We start from the raw sequence: 21,703 nt of genomic DNA on the forward strand, positions 1-21,703 counted from the left end.
GACTTTCCGACATCCTTTTTCGAAGGTGGAGGCGAAACCAACGACCGGCCCTCCTCGCTCTCCGAGGACGACTCGGGCGAAATCGCCTTCGTACGTTTCGCCTGTTCGACGACGTTGGCGAATTTCGTTTTAGGCGTAACGGCTTTGTTTTTAACGATTCGTTTAAAAGTCTTCAACAGACCCTTGCGACCGTCGAAGCTTTCAGTCGACCCGTCGTCGCCGGTTTTAGGAAGCGCCGGTGATACGGGCGGGAATAACATGTATTTCGGTATCGGTTTTGGTGGAGTCTTTTTCCCGTCGCTATCAGACGCTGTTTCTATCTGATGAGAGGAAATTGCCGGAACTGTTTGTGGTAAAGCGGCGCGCATTGATTTCAGTAAATCAGACTTCATCTGCTTCGTTTCTTCGTCGTCCTGTGCGTCGTCGTCGACTTCCGGTTCGATTTCTGTCGCCTGGAGTTCGAAGAAAAGCAATGAATGATTTTAATTGTGGCAAGTGAGAACCACTAGGTGTCTCTAGTGTGCAGTAGGACATCAACTACTGCGACAGGAGAGGATTCCACTTAAGGCAAGTGATGGTCCACCAGGTGTCACTAGGGTGCAGTAGGACATCGACTACTGCGGCAATAGAGGATTAAACTTGTGGGGATCCACCAGGTGTCGCCAGTGTACAGTAGGACATCGATGCTGGATCTCTAAACGAGGTTCAAAAATCTAGATGAAAGTTTTCTGTCCCACGGATACGCACGCCATCTAGTGGGAAATCTGGGGATACGCATATTCCACGTTGATATGGACTTATAGCTTTGGTAAATCAGAGATTTATGAACTTACGCTTATCAAGGCCTGTTTTTCGGAGTCTGTTCCCGAAACTGGTTCCGTTTTCTCAGCGATGCGTTTGAATATTCGAGCCCAGATGCCTTTCTTCTCTTCCAGAGTTCTCTTATGAACCCCCAGAAAAGAAAATATTGCTTTAACATTTTACAATTAAACTTATTGAGCAGAAAATATGGGTACCTAATATTTCCCCCTATGACGCAATTAGGGTAACATCAAGTTCGTAAATGAATTTTCTATGACATAGATTATGACATCATAAACCAAAAGCTATTCGATGACATCATAGTTGCAGCCATCTTATTTTGAATTATGTGACGTCATAATGGGAATAAAGGGGCACCCATTTCAAGTTTACTGGGTAGGAGGGTGTTTACCTTTTGAATCTGATTCTGGGCAACGGTGTGTCCACATTTCGGGCAAAGTAAATTCCCGAGTCGCAAGAAACGCCATAATTCTTTTTTGTCTTTGAAGTAGAATTTGACCAACCTGAGATATATATTTCAGGAAAAACGCAGTTGTAACAATCCTAAAGTTACATCGGTGAAAAGGAATTATTGACCAGCGATCCGAATTTTATATTTCCCAAAGAAACGACTGTAGCAAAATCGAAAGAAGTTCGAAAAGAAACGGAGACATGGGTTCATACGTACCAATAGAACAGACACGGGGTCGCGAATAAGAGTAAAATCACCAGGAAAACTGCGACTGAACCGACGATTGATCCTGTTTCATTCATTTTCACCGAAACGCGTATTTCTCCTTTATCTACAAGTAATATTTGGAATCGATCAAAAAAATTTTGAAATTCTGAATGCAGAATGAATTGAGCAATTACTTGTGGCCCCCGGTGGATCATGACTTGCCACAAGTGGAATAATCTATTGCCGCAGTAGTTGATGTCCTACTGCTCACTAGTGACACCTGGTGGATCCTCACTTGCCTCAAGTGGAATCCTCTATTGCCGCAGTAGTTGATGTCCTACTGCACACTAGTGACACCTGGTGGATCCTCACTTGCCTCAAGTGGAATCCTCTATTGCCGCAGTAGTTGATGTCCTACTGCTCACTAGTGACACCTGGTGGATCCTCACTTGCCTCAAGTGGAATCCTCTATTGCCGCAGTAGTTGATGTCCTACTGCTCACTAGTGACACCTGGTGGATCCTCACTTGCCTCAAGTGGAATCCTCTATTGCCGCAGTAGTTGATGTCCTACTGCTCACTAGTGACACCCGGTGGATCCTCACTTGCCACAAGTGGAATCCTCTATTGCCGCAGTAGTTGATGTCCTACTGCACACTAGCGACACCTTGTGGATCCCCTCTTGCCACAAGAAGAAACATTTATTGCCGCAGTTGTAAATGTCCTACTGCACTCTAGCGACACCTGGTGGATCCACACTTGCCACACGTGGAATCCTCTATTGCCACAGTTGTTGATGCCCTACTGCACACTAGCGACACCTAGTGGATACTTATCTACCGCAAGTGGAATCCCCCATCACCGCCGTAACATTAGCGATTACCCATTTCGATATTTACCGCTTTGCCAGGTGAACAAACTTACCAATGCAGTCTTTGATGTTGATCGTCCCAGTAGATGGCGTTGTGCCGTTTCGAGGGCAAACGACGCAGCGAGGCATTGCGTAATCGGGTTGATAAGAACCCATATCGCAGCGGTGACAGTTATCCTGTACGGCAGTGCTGTAGAACCCCGGATGACACGGTACTGTAACAGAAACAAAAAATATGGATTCCAGCACTGAGGGTTTAACAGATGAAACCACACAACGCCACTTATAGTTATTAAGATAGAATCCCATGATACATAGAAAAAAAAATAGGTTCGATTTCATGATTTAAAAGGTTTCCATTTCATTTGAATTAATATCTTAATTATACTGAACGATACTGAATAAATACTCCTAGGTCCAGTTTTATAGACTGGCATTATCTTAAATCTGGGGGTTAACTCAATTAAAAATGTGTTAACCTCGGGTTAAAGATAAAACTAGTCTATAAAACCGGGCACTGAAGGTAGAAATAAAAGTTTTCTTGAGCTGCTAGTTAAAACTAGATGATACTAGTTGATACTAGTTGATACTAGTCATGCGACTCTTCGATCAATGGCTACCACACACAGCTCGTAACAGGGCTTACCGCAGATGATGTTGTGTAGTCTATATCCGCCGGGACATTGAAAAACGAAATCGTTTTTCAAAGAATTGCGATCGATGTTGATCGTCTGGTCGTCGATCTTATTCACTTCTGCGAGAACTTCGTTGTCAACTACTGCAGAAACGGCTTTGAATTCCTGACAGAAAAAGAAATGAAAAAATGCCTAATGCCTGGTGTTTGTGATTAAAATTCATTAATATTGTTCAATAATGAATAAAGTGTGCTGATGAATGTCTTCTAATGTCAGGTGTTTGTAGTTCATTTTCAATTAAAAATGTCTCAGGTGAAGCACTGAACACATGTGAAGTGTGGACGATCAGTTTGTGAAAGTGCGCTGATAAAATGTCTAATGTCTGGTGTTTGTAGTTCATTTTCAATTAAAAATGTCTCAGGTGAAGCACTGAACACATGTGAAGTGTGGACGATCAGTTTTTGAAAGTGTGCTGATAAAATGTCTAATATCTGGTGTTTGTAGTTCATTTTCAATTAAAAATGTCTCAGGTGAAGCACTGAACACATGTGAAGTGTGGACGATCAGTTTGTGAAAGTGCGCTGATAAAATGTCTAATGTCTGGTGTTTGTAGTTCATTTTCAATTAAAAATGTCTCAGGTGAAGCACTGAACACATGTGAAGTGTGGACGATCAGTTTTTGAAAGTGTGCTGATAAAATGTCTAATATCTGGTGTTTGTAGTTCATTTTCAATTAGAAATGTCTCAGGTGAAGCACTGAACACATGTGAAGTGTGGACGATCAGTTTTTGAAAGTGTGCTGATAAAATGTCTAATGTCTGGTGTTTGTAGTTCATTTTCAATTAAAAATGTCTCAGGTGAAGCACTGAACACATGTGAAGTGTGGACGATCAGTTTTTGAAAGTGTGCTGATAAAATGTCTAATATCTGGTGTTTGTAGTTCATTTTCAATTAAAAATATCTCCGGTGAAGCGCTGAACACATGTGAAGTGTGGACGATCAGTTTTTGAAAGTGTGCTGATAAAATGTCTAATATCTGGTGTTTGTAGTTCATTTTCAATTAAAAATGTCTCAGATGAAGCACTGAACACATGTGAAATGTGGACGATCAGTTTTTGAAAGTGTGCTTATAAAATGTCTAATGTCTTGTGTTTGTTGTTTGTTTTCAACTAAAAGCGTCGCACAATGATTATCACAATAGATAATTTTAATTTCCGATAAAATCTAACGCGCTTGACTTTATGGTCTACATATCGAGAGTACGTTTAGATAGAACAATGCCTAACAAGCCCGGCTAGCTCAGTCGGTAGAGCATGGGACTCTTAATCCCAGGGTCGTGGGTTCGAGCCCCACGTTGGGCGTTGATTTTGCCGTCGATTTCATTTTTCCGTTGAAAGCTTACATTTTCATATGTCTTACGCGAAAAACCCTTCGGTGTTGTCCATTTCGTAAACCACTTACCTGATTGAGGTAGCCAGTGACTGATGCCCGCATACAATCGAAATCACAATTCGGTAGATGATACCTAGGACCCGGTATCAAGTCGAAAGCCACTGTTAAACTATGCCGCACTTTCTCCGAATCTTTCTTACTCTTGTAGAAATGACATTCGGTTTTGAATTTAGCCATCGCGCAAACTCGATTCTTCGGGCAAACGCTCGACTTGAGCAGTTTTCTGATGGCGGCTTGTTTTGCGGCGAGTTTCGGCGAGTCGCACGAGTCTAACTGGTAGCGAAAACTGACCCGGTATTTGAAATCCGGTGACACGTAAACTGCGAACGAAAAAGGGGTATATTATAATGTGATATCCCAAAATGATAGAGTAAAGTGTTTGCTTGAACTATTCCAACCGTTGTGCCGTTCAAGATGGCTGACTGGTGGCCATTTTTGATTCCAAAAAAAATGTCAGATTAACAGGTCAAATGATATCATGAATTAAGTCACCATGCCAAGAGGCTGTCTGATTCTAAAAAAGTGTCTGAAAGTTTATTCCACGCTTCAACTTTATCTAAATAGTCCGGGAATATCGAACTTACACAAAACTCGTCCTGACGATGACTTTTTCAGTTATAACGTCGAAATAAACTACTCGATAAATCTTTTTGGACTATATTTTCATACTTAGTTAGGGATTTTATAACACTAGTTTTAAGTTCCTGGAGATGTTCATTAGGATATAGTTGAAATGTGTAAAATATTTCCTGACGCCACCTAGCGGCTGTGTTGATTGTTAATACCTGTCGATTCAATGATAGCAGTTACGTTTTCTTATGCGTTATACTAAATTATACATTCAAGGCCGAAGCTATGTTTCCAACGCCATCTAGCGACCGGTGATTTAGTTACCTACGAGTCTGGATTGGAATTCCTTAATCTCTTTGTTACCGCTGTCGTCCTGCCCGGTCACCCTGCAGACGAACAAACCACCGTCTTTCGGCTGCGCGTCGACGAGGCCAAGGTCACCCGACTCCATCGTCTGGTAGCGCTCGTTGGCGATTGGCTGGTTGAATTTATCGTGCCACGTCACTTCCGGATCGAGAAAGTCGTGCGAGACTTCCGGTTGTAGGCAGGGTACGATCACCGACTTGCCTCGTTCAACCCGAACTTTATCAGCGAAAAAAAAATATCGAATAAATATCATTCTAAATTCTTAAAGAAATCGTTAATTAGCAGATATTATTTTGGTTCTTACTGATGTGGACTTGTTTCACCACGCGGGCTCCGCTGTCAGTCAAATTATTTGTAACTCCGCCCATTTCTTCGTCTTGATCCGGCGAGTCTAAAATAGATATATGATATCAACCTTATTAAACTTTCCACAAACGACGGCTGCTTTTTTTAATTTCCGTATGACATCATCAGCCATCTTTACCGAAGCTGATTGCAGTGCCACCATTAAGTCCTATAACCAATCTAAAAACTGAAAACTAGTCTAGACCTCAGTCTTAAGATTTAAGACCACTTCTTAAATCAAGTTTTTAGATTGGCTATAGAACTAAGTTGGTCTTAGACTGGTCGTAAGTCTAAGCGATGACTTTGCAATCGGCCGCTGGAGCTGGATCCATAGTCATGGCTTAGACTCAAGACCAGTCTTAGACCACATCAATGCTAATCTAATAACAACTTAAGTAGAGTTCGTAGATTTGAGCTCAATTTTAGGGGAAAGTACCTGAACTCAAAATCGTACCTGCTACTACTGGTGCTGCAGCATCTGCCACTGGTTTCAGCGGTCTACTGTAGACCGACAGTGTATTGTAATCTGTGTCAGCCGACCCCCCGCAAAGTTTCTCTTCGCTCCCCTCGCAGTGGTAGCTGCAGCGCGAGTCCGGTACCGGCTCCAAAACTTTCATATCTTTCTGTTCCCCGCACCGACAAATGGACCTGAAAATTTAAAATCTGGTAATCCGGTGCCTAATTTCAGAAGCAATTCATTTTCATAATCTTGATTTTGTTAATTATCTACAATTTGTAAGTAATTATCATTCCAACTCAAATCAATTAAAGCCCGGCTAATGGGGGTTTTGTTTGGGGTAAGCGATGGTCCACCAGGTGTCACTAGTGCGCAGCAGGACATCAACTACTGCGTGATAGAAGATTCTACTTATGTCTGCAAGTAAGAATCCACCAGGTGTCACTTGTGCGCTGCGCAGTAGGACATCAACTACTGCTCCAATAGAGGATTCCACTTTTGGCAAGTGAGGATCCACCAGGTGTCCCTAGTGCACAGTAGTTAAAATCATTCATGTTTAGAAACACTACCACGATTTGAAATCAATAAGACAACTCATAAGGTATCTTCTAAATACGCTTTAAGACTTGTAGGCTAATATTTTCTGATTATTTCTTATTACCCTTTCAACATGGCGGCGAATTTGTAGTTTTCCGCGTTACACTTATCGACGCACGAACCGACGACTTCGTTCGAATGCGTCGGGCCCGTGAAACTGGGCGCCACGTCACTCAACGGCTCCAGAAAACAGCCCACATACGTGACGTCATCGTCGCCTGCGGTCGTGCTATTCAACGCGTTAAACCAATATTCAGCGGTTTGCTCGCTAACCGGTGTCGGTGTCGTGGAAGTTGTTTTCGTCGCAGCGATGCGAACAGTTTTAGACTTCTGGTTATCGTAAACGGCCAGTATAAAGTATTTCGGACTCGCGTCCACCGAGCCGCCGCACTTTCTACGCGGCTCAGCTGAACACGGTTTCGTGCAATATTTCGAATCGTTGAGTTTCGCCATGCCGTCGATACGACCAGCACAAGAACACAGTCCACTGAAATCAGATTAAAACCCGATATTAGGTTAAATGTGATGCCAGGTTTACACTTGTATGAAATCATACTATATAGTATAAAAAAAGGGTGCGGAAGTGCTCCTTGAGCTAATTGATAGTTTATAGGCCTAGGTTTGTTCAACTTTTCTAATGGAAGTTACGACAAAATAATTATCAGATACCCTATTCAGAGGGCAAATAAGATATAAGATGATCCTAGGTTTACTCAACGTTTCTTGCGTGGAATCTAATGGAAGTGGGCAAAATTTTATCAGATATATCGAACGACAATCCGGGAAGAATAAGTAATAAGATGTTATACAATCTAAGGTGATAAACATCATAAAACAGTAACGAACTAAACTTATTCGAAGCAGAGCGAACTCTAGGATGACGTCTTATACTATAGTAAATAGGCTAAACAAAAATGATACCTTGTTTCTCCGCAGCGGCCGGGTCATTTTTGTAAAATAAGATAAAATGTATAAACAGTTCATTTCTATAGCGGCCGGGTCTGTTATGGTAAAATTGATCACGATTTTAAAAAAATATGTATAGGGTAGATAGGCGGCCGGCCGGGTCAACATTTAAGCTCAGCAGAGCGGAGAAACAAGGTATCAATTTTTTTTAGCCATATAAGTTCAATGGCTAGACTTCTTGGAAGCCAAATAGGAAGGCGAAAATAGATCATTTTTATGTAGCGTTGATGCCTTCCCATTTTATAGGATTGGGTATGAATCCTGACAATGTGGGTTCGATAATGACAGCTGTAGTATAACATGAAAGGTCGGTATTGTTAATAGCTACAGCAGCTCACCACACTCACCAGACTAACTCCCAAACCGCAAAAATCACTTCAGATTTATGGTCTAGCGGTTTGCGCGCTCGGTCGGCAAGCCGCTGGCTGTAGGTTCGAGTCCTGCTAGGGTAACGGCTAGGTTTAAGTTTCGGGGAATTTGGAAATTTCATGACCATGGTGAATTTTGAAGGAAATACCCTTTTTGGGATAAGTAACGTGGCTCCGGCGGGCTGGTCTCCAACTTTACCAATCATTTTGATAAAAACACCATACCCTATGAGAGAATAAAGCCCATGAATTTGGTAGCCGTTTCACAAAGCTACTTATTCTTTCTTGACTAAGTTTTATCATTGTCAGTCCGTCTAAGGGGTGAGTACAGACAGCAGATTGTCTGAGGTCAGGATTGTCCGATTGGTTGCAGGGTACAGACGTCTTTGCACTCTTCGAATTAGCTTTAATTACCTTTCAACTAATTTAAGATGAACTCAAGTCTTACCCGTCAGAAACCGCGCTGTAGCGATGGCCTTCCTCCAAACACTGCTCAGAACAGACCCTAATAGACACACGGTCAGCATCGTTCAACGATTCCGGAACGAACATGAACTTTCTCGAATTTTCATCGCTTTTCAAATCGCCGAAACAACCGACGTATCGTCTGGCCTCGGATCGCTCGGAGTACAAAGAAACTGCAACGAAAATCAGCCAAAATATGGTGGTTTCTTTTGATGTCTTTTGCATTTTAGTTCTCAATAGAAATTCGTGCAATTGCGATGGAGTTTGTCCACCATTTTGAAAACGTTTTTCTTTTTCGTTGCCCGACAACAGACGATCTGACGGTTTCTGTCGTCATGGTAAGTAAACGAATATCTCTCTGAGCCGTCGCTACAGAATTTGCGGGATCAGAAAACTGACGGCTTTTTAAATGTTTTCAATAAAGTGGTCGTCATTTCACAAAATAGATAAAGGTATGTTCGTATTCACGACCTACAGTTGAAAATGTTGAAGTAGTAATAGAACTGACTCTGATTAAGATCTCTAAGAATTTTACTAAACATAGGCCTTAATATGGCTACTGTCTGTCACAACTGCTCTTCGTGCGACGTTTTGGTGCCTAATTTCGTTAATAATCGGTTGATCTGTAAATATTATGCATCAATTTGATCAGTAAGGAATTTGCATTCAGAAATAAATCATGAACTGGCTTAAATTTGTTTGCGTTTTCATCTATCAGCGATAGTTTACCTAGCATACGCTCGCTTAATGCTGAAAAACGGCTTTTATGGCTTGTCACTCGGAGCCACCCACTGTATATTGATATGCTAATGAGCAGGCGATGAATTGATACCCACTAACCACCGGACCAAGCGCTTTAACTTGCTTTACATGGCTAAAAGATGAAGACAACAAATAGGCCCGAAGACGTATCAATTTTCTAAACGAGCGTTCTCAAAATATTTTGTTTTTTTTTCTAATGCTGAATTTCACGGGGCCAAGACCTACGCAATGTCTAGAAATCATTACAATTCAACGCTTTTTAAGATATCCTTCGAATTCATTTCTTATCAACTGATTTTTTTTTTCAGAATATGATGGCACTGATTTTCAAATGGGCGCCGTTATTGTGGTTTCTTGGTTTGCCGGTTCTAATTGACGCATCCCCGAACGTCCAGCCAATCGGATGCTTTCAACCAATGCGTCTATCGACCAATGGGAGACTAGGGCCGTTTTACAAGATCGTCGGAGGCCAGAGCAATACGCCCTGCGGATGCGGTCTAAGATGTTACTACAAGAGATTTGAATTCAGTGCCGTGCAAAAAGGGCAAGCATGAAAAACGTCGTAATATGATTTTCTGGACCATTAAGTGCATATTTGTCACTTAAATTCAAAAGTCACAAATGGTCAAGTCGCACGATAGAAAGAACCCAGATGGTGTTGGACTGGTTTTAACTCTGTACTTGAACCACCTGGCGCTGGTTTAGTTATCCGGCATAGATTCATTATATAAATATTCGTATATCTTAAGAATATAAGTTCATCTTGTTGCATTGAAGATAAGTTGGCCATAGAGCTTAAATGGAAAAGAGTTTAATTGAACTAAAATGAGCTGATAGACTGGTCTGAAGTTGTATGATTGGTTATAGAACCAAAATGAGCTTAGACTGGTCGGAAGTTGTAAGATTGGTTATAGAACCAAAATGAGTTTAGACTGGTCGGAAGTTGTAAGATTGGTTATAGAACCAAAATGAGTTTAGACTGGTCGGAAGTTGTAAGATCGGTTATAGAACCAAAATGAGTTTAGACTGGTCTGAAGTTGTAAGATTGGTTATAGAACCAAAATGAGCTTAGACTGGTCTTAAGTCGTTAGATTGGTTATAGCACCAGAATGAACTTAGACTGGTCTTAAGTTGTCAGATTGGTTATAGAACGAGAATGAGCTTAGACTGGTCTTAAGTTGTTAGATTGGCTATAGAACCAGAACTAGAACGATTAGAATAGCAAAAATAGTTTTAGACTGGCCTTGTCTAAGTAACGGGTCCCGTCCATTTTATTTTGTAGTGGTATTTGTCGCTGTTCTAGACACCTGTATGAAAATCAGCCGATTGGTTATAACTACTGTCTGAGTCAGTGTCTGACCAATCAGTGGCTGTTTTGCGGAGGTTCAGCCAATCAGTTAAGCGTCTCTCGCACCGGGTACGTGCCGAAAAAACCGGTTCGCATTTACAAGTTGCCGTGTAAGTTTTCTCGTTCATCGAATCCAGTTTGTTTCTAGGACAGGCTGCAGCCGAGTACATAGCTAGCTGACTAGACTAGTCGTAAGAGCGGGGCACTTAGTCAGCTGTTGCAGGTTCGAATCCAAAATCCAACAATTCATCTTGCCATTTTAGTTTGCTATAGTTGTTTCTGTGCAGAACTCCAGTTACACTATTGTTGCTTCAGTCTGAACCCAGTTCCAAAGTTTGGGTTTAACTTGACTCTGAACCCAGTTCCACAGTTGCGTGGGTTTAATTTGACTCTGAACCCAGTTCCACAGTTGTGTGGGTTTAAGAATCCAGTTCTACAGTTGTGTGGGTTTGATTTGACTCTGAGCCCAGTTGCACATTTGCGTGGACTTCATTCGACTTTGGTCTTTGGAAGGCAGTTTAAGACCTACAATCTAATAAATCTACTTTCATTTCGACTTTCAGATCAAGATGATATCGTAGCTTGGTGGCCGCTGGATCGAATCTACACATCTACCGATATAAGCGGCGCCGGTCTCGACGGCACAGTGCACGGGGCCCCATTTACTGAACCCGGCCCACCTTCTGCGGTTCAGCAAACATCTTTAGAAATCATGAAGCCAGCGCATTCCGTCTATTTCGAAAACCTAGGCATGGACCGCGCTTTGATGGACTCCAGTTTTTCTATCGCGTTTTTCGCGAGGTTCCTACAAGAACGCGAACTGTACATATTGCTCGAATGGGTACGAGGCACTACCGTATTCGTCTACAAAAGGAAATTCAGCATCATATTGAAACCTCACGACAAATATCCGGCTTTGTTCAGCCTCACTGAGGGATCGGGAGCAGTTCCGGGCGCACACTGGCACTACTTCACCGTGTCGTATAACTGGAACACAGGCGTGATGCGGCTGGCAAACAATGACCACTCGAGAACGCGCACAATGGGGAAATTTTCGCTGGCATTCGAAGGTCAACTCTGGCTAGGCACGCGGCTTCACGATTGGAATGTACACATGTACGGTAAATTGTCTTGTTTGACGATTTTCGACAGAGATCTGAGCGCCGCCGAATTTGCGGTCGTCAAAGACAAGTGTCTGAAAGGTTCGTGTGAATTTCATGGAAGATTTTTCTAAATTACTTCACTGTCCATGCAATAGGATAGGTTTTGACGTGATAACCTGACATGACATACTTACTGATCACTAGATGGCGAACTAGTCGCACCCGGCTGATCAGACTGTTTCGGCTTGCTTAAGTGTTGTCTTACAGTCGTTGAAATGCCTTTCTGCTCGTAGACATATTTTCGATAAGCTAAACCAATACGAAACCTGAACATATTTACAGGGGTCCGTTGCTCAAAAGTTGGTTAATCTAAATTTCAATAAAATGGTATTCATCCGTCGGTTAACTTTGGAGCAACACTGACCCCTGGAAATGTTATAGGTATTATGGTTATTACTATTGAAAAAATTATCTTATTAATCAAACAAATTTGTTGCTTGAAATAGAACACATTTTTATGGCTACCTACATTCTATTTTTCGTTTTTCAAAATTTCAGCTAATTACCATCAGTTTTCTAGTGACTTAGCCGCTCCGCGATTAGATCCCAGCTCTGAGTATAAAGGCTGCTACCTGTCGACCGTTCAGTCGTTGCTTTACGGCCGCAAAGATTGGATGTCGCGCGACGAATGTACGTCTTATTGCCACCGAGAAAAACGCGCCTACACCGCCATGTCCGAAGGGTAATTAATGGACAGAGTCCTAGTCCACCGTTTGAAGCACCAATATTGATGACGTAGTGCACATAGAATCGAACGCAGAACCCCTCGTATAACGCATACTCGGTATCAATCTATATAAACATTATAGTAACGGTTTTTGCGGCCTCAAACATGAGTCCATTTTTAATATTCAACCCCCTTTGCCCAGATATTTAGAAAAAATGCTGTCTACAAAAGGGCCGACTCCGATTTTTTTATATTCATTGATCATCGAGTTTATATTTGAATTCAAATTACTCAGGATTACGCTCAGAAAAATTGGATTAATGTCAACTTCACTAATTATCCATGATAATTTATGCAAATGGTATGCAAATTCGGTAATTTCTTGTATTTTGATATATGGACTGCGCGCATTCGTTCGCTAATTCAATAACTAAGATCGGTTAGAAAGTTAACGCAGTTGTATATAGATGGCGCTTTGGTTTCTTTCCGATGGTAAATTATCTTATGCAAATTTTTCTACACTTTTGCTCTTTGCTATTCGATGATCATTCAAAGCTTTAGATGGTCCACGTTATTCTCTATGCACATTACCGTACGCAGGAGATTTAGACATTTTAGACAGGGCAGAAGTCGTAAGATTGGCTATAGAACCAACGTGATTTTAGATTGGCCTTAAGTCTAAGCCCTGACCTGACCCAGGCTAAAAGTTCGTACGCACTTTTGCTCCACCATACCATCAGACGCTGACTTGAAGAATGCCTAGAATGCTTATTTACCATTTCGACCTAATGCTTATTTACCATTTCGGCCTAATCAGGTGCCTCTTTACTGTGCTTACGTCGGATGCTTTGGCACCTTGAAAAAGATGCCGATTATTTATGTTAATTTTATGCAAATCTACAGGGGTCGATGTCGTTGCGTGGTGGATGTGGGTACCTTACGGAAAGTAGCTGAATCCCACTGCAGTAACAGATGCGTTAAACAGTACCAGTGGACGTGCGGAGGTGTGGAATCCGATAAAAACACCGGTTACTATTCCGTCTATAGAATACCTGGCGCATCGGCAGACGACACTTCGACTATTGACGGTAAGCGCCGTTTTTTTCTCAGAGACCTAGATGACATTTTTGAATAGTTTTAAGCACGCAAGGTCTGCGTATGGGAATCTGTTATTCTTGATCTCTTAATGAACAAAATGGACGTCTTAAGTTGCGAAGTGTGTATTGCTAGAGAAAATTGGTTTGATTAACGAGCGTTGCATATATTTATGGCAGGAAATAGAACGCGGCACCACTTTGCTGCAGCAAGTTAGGATCCGCTAGGTGGAGTTAGTGGTTTTTCAGTAAACTGAGAGGGGTTATGTAATAGGTGGATTATTTTATAGAACAAACAATCAGTTAGGTCATAGGTTGATGTCCGTGGCAGCCATTTTCTGATATCTTCCTTCATCGGTCTTTATCTATCTTTACAGACAGGCAGCTACTGTTCGCGGACGAGGAAAAAGGGCGCGGCAACGAGTTGCTAAAGGCAACGGGATTCGCGTCTCTGCGCGTCGCTAGGATGATGCAGACGCACTTAGCAAGGGAACCGAAGTGTCGTGCGCGCTAGACGAACCTGCTATCGAGCATCCCGTCTAACCTCTACCCCCGTAACGTATAAACCGTATCAGAATGAACTCCAAAAAATAAAATGAATAAACATCTTTTCTTATTCAAACGTGAACGGTTCTTATCATTATTATTATAATATAAAATATATCAACTATTTGTACAAATTTTCAGCTATATTTTACAATCGAATGTCCGGGAAACAGTTCCACAGTTGTCAATGAGAGGTGACTCTGACTCTGACTCCGAGTTCATTTTCAAAATCTTCACTCTGGGACATATTTTGATCCACAACTGCAGAACTGGCCATGTGTCCAGTTCCACAGTTGTTGTGAGGTTCCAATTGACTCTGACTTGAAATTAGTTAGTTTCCGAAATGTTGACTCTGGTCCAATATTTCCCATTTACAACTGTGGAATCGAATCCTGGTTTATATATTTTAAGAAAAACATATGGCCAGCTATTATGTCATGATATATCAATTTATATATAAAGAATTCCATTATCAATCACAGAACAAGTCAATTACACAACATTATACAAAAAAAAAACAATTCTGCTAGTAAAGATGGCTGTCATGGAGGCATATTCACCAATGGTATTCACCAATGGCCTTAATAAAGATGGCTGTCGTACTGGCTTGCTGATGCAAATAGTGATATATTCAGTGCCACTGGCAAGAAAATATAATACCGAAATCAATGTTAACATTTACCACTCGTTAGCAGGAAAATAGCCGCCATCTTTGTATAGGAATTTATTTCTACAGGACCCAGTTTCACAAACATAGTTCACTCAACTTTTTGGTGAAATTGCTATTGGTTACTTCATGTTTTCAATGAGGACAAGAATTTAAACTGAACCGTTTTAGGCTTAAACTATTTCGCGAAACTGAGACCTGGTGCCCATTAAGATAGCTGCCGTCTTGGTAAATAGGCACTTCGTCACTGCTGGCAACCTTGTAGATGGCCGCCATCTTGATATATGGGCACTTGCTACAATGGCACGTCAATCGATTTCAAACTTTCAATGATCAGATTTTCAATTAATCAAATGATTAGTCATTTGTGTAATATTTAGTTTAGGCAGCCACCATCAACAGAAAGGACGAACGTTTTACTAGCAGAACTCTTACCCTTCATTTTGTCATGAGCAGAAATCGCAGAAACAAAAGTCACCGAGCGACCGTTTGATTGGCTGTCACGTGGACTCGATCGCCGAAAAAAAACGTCATGGATTCGTACATGTGTAAGTCATTATTATAGTAAGTCATTTTGAACGAGGGCACGCGGTCACATTAATCAAGAACTTCAATAAAAGTACAATGTCACATTTATCAAGACCCTCAATTACGGTCACATGATAACATATATCCTAATTTTCAATAAAAGTTATCTTAAATATCCATAATTCTTGAAAACGTCTTTTTCTAATCGAAATCCATGATTTTTCTTATATAACCAAAAAAAAAGAATTTTCATTACTTCAACGATGACTCCGCGATCGATTGTGGCAAGTGAGGTCGATCCACCAGGTGGCGATAGTGTACAAATATGATGCTGGAATACTCGACGAACTCGATAATAATCTAATTTCAATTTTTTTCCGAATATTCGATTAAGCATACAACAAATGATTCAATGAATTTGATTTCTAGATGGAAGTTAGAACTGTATTAGGCGAATATTTCCTAACTGTATGGAACGCCATCTGGTGGTTCGGAGTCAGATTACATCAGATCTAAGATCATTTACTCTGGTTCTATATACACAAAAACGTAATTACAAATGTATACGGAATAAGTGATCAAAATACAACAAACATTAAAATTCGACTATGATTTTGAAATCACAAATAACGGCTAGTGCAGAAATAGTACGCCCTACGACCACTAGGTGGCGGTACTCTGAATATAAAGACGGCATCATCATGTATACATATTTATAAATATATATTGTTTCTTAAAGCAGTATATTGACCCGACTGAAGTTGCTGTTAGAAGACGAAGTGCGTAGGACATCCTTCTGGTCCCCCTGTTTTCCTGGAGGATTAGAATCGCAATCGAAATTAGATGAACTGGTCCTCTTTTCAATTGTTTAGGTCCGTGGTCCGATTCGAAGCCTTTTATTCCAAAATTTGGGAGAATTTTTCATAAATTTGTTTTCAAGAATTTTCGTCATGATTTCAGTGCGCATACCGCTGCACCTGAGCGGGTTTTCTAATGACTATTCAGGCAGCCTCGTCGATTTTCGAAATATCAATAATTGCGATCCGATTTCTATCTAAACCTGCCAGTGTTTGAACTCGCAGACGATTGACCGTCCGGTGCTGCCATCTATGCAGCACGGAGCAACTAAAAGATTTTCAAAATAAACGGTATTCGATCTAAAAGACGGGCATGAGATCCAGCGCCTCTTTGATTGGCTGACTGACACTCGCATTAAAGATTCGACCTTGAGATGAACGTGATTACGTCATTGTCGTCGTACTGTACATCGTCTGAGAATCAGTGACACTGCCCTCTATCGGCCCGCGTTTCAGTATACATATATCGTCCTTGTCTTGCGCGCGGAGTTGATGCGCCTTCAGTTTCGGTTTGATCAGCGTAGCAAATCGCTGAAAGAACATTTTAAATTATTATTATCAGTGAAATCAGGGTCTAAGGTTCGGTTTCTGAGACATTTTCAAAACTGCTTTGAAAATGTCTTATAGAATTGAGTCAAAACGTCACAACTATCTTAGTTTTGAAAATAGCTCATAGAATTGAGACAGTATATACGTCACTACTCTCTTTGTTTTCGAAATGGCTCATAGAATTGAGTCTAAATGTAACTCTCTTAGTTTTTCAAAATGCCTCGTAGAATTGAGTCTAAACGTCACTACTCTCTTAGTTTCTGAAAATGCCTCGTAGAATTGAGTCTAAACGTCACTAATCTCTTAGTTTTTGAAAATGGCTCATAGAATTGAGTCTTAACGTCACTACTCTCTTAGTTTTGAAAATAGCTCATTGAATTGAGACAGTATAAACGTCACTACTCTCTTAGTTTTTGAAAATGTCTCATAAAATTGAGTCTAAACGTCACTACTCTCTTAGTTTTGAAAATGTCTCATATAATTGAGTCTAAACGTCACTACTCTCTTAGTTTTTGAAAATGCCTCGTAGAATTGAGTCTAAACGTCACTACTATCTTAGTTTTGAAAACTGTCTCATAGAATTCAGTCTAAACGTCATTACTCTCTTAGTTTTTGAAAATGGCTTACAGAATTGAGTCTAAACGTCACTACTCTCTTTGTTTTGAAAATGCCTCATAGAATTGAGTCTAAACGTCACTACTCTCTTAGTTTTTGAAAATGTCTCATAGAATTCAGTCTAAACGTCACTACTCTCTAAGTTTTCGAAATAGCTCATAGAATTGAGTAAATGAAGCAATAATGTTTAAGGTTTTCTCACCTGACGTAAAGATCCGGGGGTTCGTATGAGTTTATAGACGAGAAACAGTGGTATTTGTATCATGGATATCAGCGCTAAAGATATTCCAATAGCCTGCGCCCATTCCGGGTATACATACGTGTGGTTGTAGGTAAGCACCTTGAATTTCACGGCGCTGAATAGGAAAATACCCTACAAAACAAAACAAAGAAAAGATATTTATACCTTGCATTCAGTTCAGACCTAGTTGAGTACTTATCTAAGCTCATTTTAGTTCTATAACCAACCTAACAACCTAATATCAGTCTAAGCTCAATTTAGTTCTGTAGCCAATTAACAACTCAAGACCAGTCTAAGCTCATTTTGGTTCTATTTGGTTCTATCGCCAATCTAGCATGACCGGTTTTAATTCATTTTGGTTCAATAACTATATCTAATCTATATCTAATGACCTATGTGCAGGCTAAGCTCATTTTGGTTCTATAACCAATCTAACAACTTAAGACCAGTCTAAGCTCTTTTTGGTTCTATGACCAATCTAACAACTTAAGACCAGTCTAAGCTCTTTTTGGTTCTACGACCAATCTAACAACTTAAGACCAGTCTAAGCTCATTTTGGTTCTATAACCAATCTAATAACTTAAGACCAGTCTAAGCTGATTTTGGTTCTATCACCAATCTAACAACTTAAGACCAGTCTAAGCTCTTTTTGGTTCTATGACCAATCTAACAACTTAAGACCAGTCTAAGCTCATTTTTGTTTTATAGCCTATCTCAGAACGTGAATATCAGTCTAAACTTGTTTTGGATATTCAATAAAATAAGATACTTACACCCATCAGCGCTGGAGCCAAACCCATCCAACAAATGAGGAACCAAGGATTCATTCTGTATCCGATCATCATTTGAATATTGTCGTAAAATCGTTTGGCACCTTTTAAAAAACAACAGCGCACGAAAATTAACGGATATTCAAAATTTACCACCGGTGAAAATTAGTTTTCGGTTGTATGTATGTAACACGACACCTACCATAAACCCAGGCGATAGCGGCAACTTCAAAGAAACAAACCCACAACAAACAGAACCCGCTGACCGAATAATAGTCGAACATCTGGAAAACGTACATCCCACCCTGAAAGAGAATCAATATGATATTAAATATGGCTGCAAAGCAGCGATAACGCCCAATATGAAGAAAGAATATAGATGAAATTAATCAGTCGGTAAAACATTAGCATTGAATATCCTTTCTCAAAATATTTCGCAACAAAATGGAAGAGCATAAAAATCACGATATATTATGTGAATGGACTGTAAGTTGCGACAGGAACTGAGGTCATTCTCCATGCGGGCAGCAAAGCTTCAGCTTGTGGCACCGCCGCCGTCTGGCTCTAAACCAAACAGTTAACCCGAGCCAGCTAAATATTTCCTTTTCAATAGTTTACCGACCCGTTACCCAAAATCTTTGCCGCCCATTATCCCCATAGTTTTGCCAGTTATCATCCAAACGGTTTTGTAAAAAAATTGTAAATTCTATTGCTGTTTTTCTGTCTCTTAATCTCTCAGCCGTGAAGTACATTTGAACTTGAACCACCATCCCCAACGACGTTTTGACCCGTATCCATACATTCCGTTGAAAATTTCAAATTCTATTTATGTTTATTAGTTTTTCTATTCGATTAATCTCTCAATGTAGCCTGTCATACGCTTTCCGTGAAATACATTTGAACTTGAACCACCATACTTCACCACGTTCTATCCCATACCTATAGACCGACGTCATTTTCACACGACCAGATCCATAAATACTTACGTTCGTAATCATTGACAATCCGACCAGAAACGACGCGAAGAAGTAAACGGCTGTGAATATCTCGCGGTTCGGTGATTTTCGCAACAATTTCGGGAAAAAGTCGCTCATCGTCGTGACGAATCCTTCGCAGCAGGCAAACTGCAAAATAAACCAACGGCCATCGAGCATTAGATAAACACAAATCGCTGACCGAAATAAGAAAAATTGTCGCCGGTCACGTTTAAAGCAGAACAGTGATAAACCAATCAATGCCTTGTTTTGAGAGGATTATCGTCCAATCAGTGGCTTTGTCGTTGGAATATTCAAATACTAAGAGCGTATATTGACCAATCGGGTTACTTTTTTATAAACCGATTGACCAATCACAGCAGAGTGCAATGAACAATCATGGCCGCATTGATTATTAATCAAGCCTGATAGCCAGTCAGAGAGATCGTTCGAACTTATTGACCAATCCAGATCAATCACTCAATGCTTATCATTCTATTGGCCAATAAGAGCAGTAGCTCAAGCCTCTTGGCCAATCGGAGCAGTTGTCCAAGCTCAATGGCCAATCAGAGCAGTAGCTCAAGCTCAATGGACAATAAGAATATTAGCTCAGGCTTATTGACCAATCGGAGCAGCCGTTTAATCTTATTGACCAATCAGAGCTGTTACTCAAGGTTATTGACCAATCAGAACAGGGAACACATATGTATCATACGCCAGAATTGACCAATCAAAGTGATTCTAACATTCTGCGGGTTTCAACCGGCGACAATCTTACAATAAAAACAACACAATCAGAAAACAACGTCAACATGATTTAATAAATGGATGAATAATGTGCCGTAAGTAAACTAAAATTTTGCACGATTTTTTCATATTAAATTCTCTGACAGTGAGGAATATTATTATGAGTTTACAATCTCGATAATCGAACGAATGATGAAGTATGAACGAGTTCTTTAAGATCAAACGCTATCGTCCGAGACACATAGAAATTAGAATTTAGGAATTAGAAATTAGAAAATGAAAAAACTTTTCGAAATGAATTGATGATGAGAATTACGCAATATGCTGAAGGAAGATTTTTGAAAGTGTAAAAGTGAAAATATATTTCCATGTCTTGTCATCTTTTTTTAAAATAATTTCGGTGATTTTTGAAATAATATATGATATAATGTATTACTTAAATTAGAATTACTAATAATATTAATACATAAACAAATAATTGATAATAATACATCAATAATAGACCTAAATGTTTCAATTATAATATCTGAAATTGGCAGCAGAATTTATTTCGGCAAAATAAGAAAAAAGGAATGCAGAATGCTTCGTGGCCCAGTTACACAGCTGTCAGTTAGAATCGGTTATTTTCAACGATTTTAACTGCAGGGTTTAATTCGATGTAGAACTGAGGAACTGAATCCATTTCAGATTTTCGAATAGACAAAAAGCCACACAAATTTTCAATGGTTTCGAAAAAAAATCTCTGAAATTATGAAAATATCTGAGAAAAATTCTCATCACGCACATTTCGAATTTTCGAAAAAAATAGATACATCATTAATAGATTTTCCATCGATAGCATTTGATCTTCAGAATATGAAATGATAAAATTACTTGTAAAATGATGAGACTTAATTATTAATAATTGGCCTGTAGTGGGTATGATTAAGGCTTACGGTCACACACGGATAATCCGACGCTTAGGTTGGACACATGTGGCGCTTGATGATTCAGTGGCGGCTGAGTCCTGTATGGGCGAAATTCATAGCAAGTTAGCCCGTTAAATTAGCAACAATCAACGGCCCTTTCTTGCATCATGCGGGGCCCGGTCGGGGTGAAGGTCGAGGGCGTTGAGTTCGTGAAATACCCCCGCGGGTCATTTCGACGATCGAGACTTAAAATGAGACCAGTCTAGGCTGATTTTGGCTTTATAACCAATCTAACAACCTTAGACCAGTCTAAGCTCATTTTAGTTCTAAAGCCAAGCTAACAACTTAAGACCAGTCCAAGCTAATTCTGGTTCCTTGACCAGTATAAGCTTAGATTTGGTTCTTTGACCAATCTAACAACACAACATATAAGACCAGTCTAAACTCATTTTGGTTCTATAACCGATCTCACAACTTAAGACCAGTCTAAGCTTATTTCAGTCATATAAGCAATCGGCTAACCTGTAACCACTCTTAGTTCACGACCTTTTTTAAGGCTCGAAGATTGGTTACATGGCCGGCTAAGCCCGAGTTTAGAAATTAAAGTCTCGATTGTCGAACTGGGTCCAGCTACTAAATAATCTTTCAACCACCCTACTATGCATGAGTATAATAATATGTTAGTCCAACCCTTGTG

At 40.3% G+C, this 21,703-nt stretch overlaps 1 protein-coding gene and 1 non-coding gene across 3 annotated transcripts in view; one reads left to right on the top strand and one right to left on the bottom strand.

The window, feature by feature from the left end:
• Positions 1-4,272: 4,272 nt before the first annotated feature.
• On the top strand, positions 4,273-4,345 carry Trnak-cuu (transfer RNA lysine (anticodon CUU)). The gene has a single exon. It is a non-coding gene; the product is annotated as a tRNA-Lys (tRNA).
• Positions 4,346-14,236: 9,891 nt separating this feature from the next.
• The window catches only part of LOC141906765 (sodium- and chloride-dependent GABA transporter 2-like), a 36,776-nt gene continuing 29,309 nt past the window's right edge, over positions 14,237-21,703 (bottom strand). For both annotated transcript variants that reach the window (XM_074796123.1, XM_074796122.1), the window contains exons 11-15: positions 19,364-19,501; positions 18,580-18,682; positions 18,381-18,481; positions 17,569-17,739; positions 14,237-16,733 (exon numbers count right to left, since the gene is read on the bottom strand). In XM_074796123.1, the coding sequence (XP_074652224.1) occupies positions 16,587-16,733; positions 17,569-17,739; positions 18,381-18,481; positions 18,580-18,682; positions 19,364-19,501 (660 nt within the window). In that variant the 3' untranslated portion in view covers positions 14,237-16,586. The remainder of the gene's footprint in view (positions 16,734-17,568; positions 17,740-18,380; positions 18,482-18,579; positions 18,683-19,363; positions 19,502-21,703) is intronic.

This window comes from Tubulanus polymorphus, chromosome 6 (genome assembly GCF_964204645.1).
Source record: "Tubulanus polymorphus chromosome 6, tnTubPoly1.2, whole genome shotgun sequence".
In the NCBI taxonomy this organism is placed as follows: domain Eukaryota; kingdom Metazoa; phylum Nemertea; class Palaeonemertea; order Tubulaniformes; family Tubulanidae; genus Tubulanus; species Tubulanus polymorphus.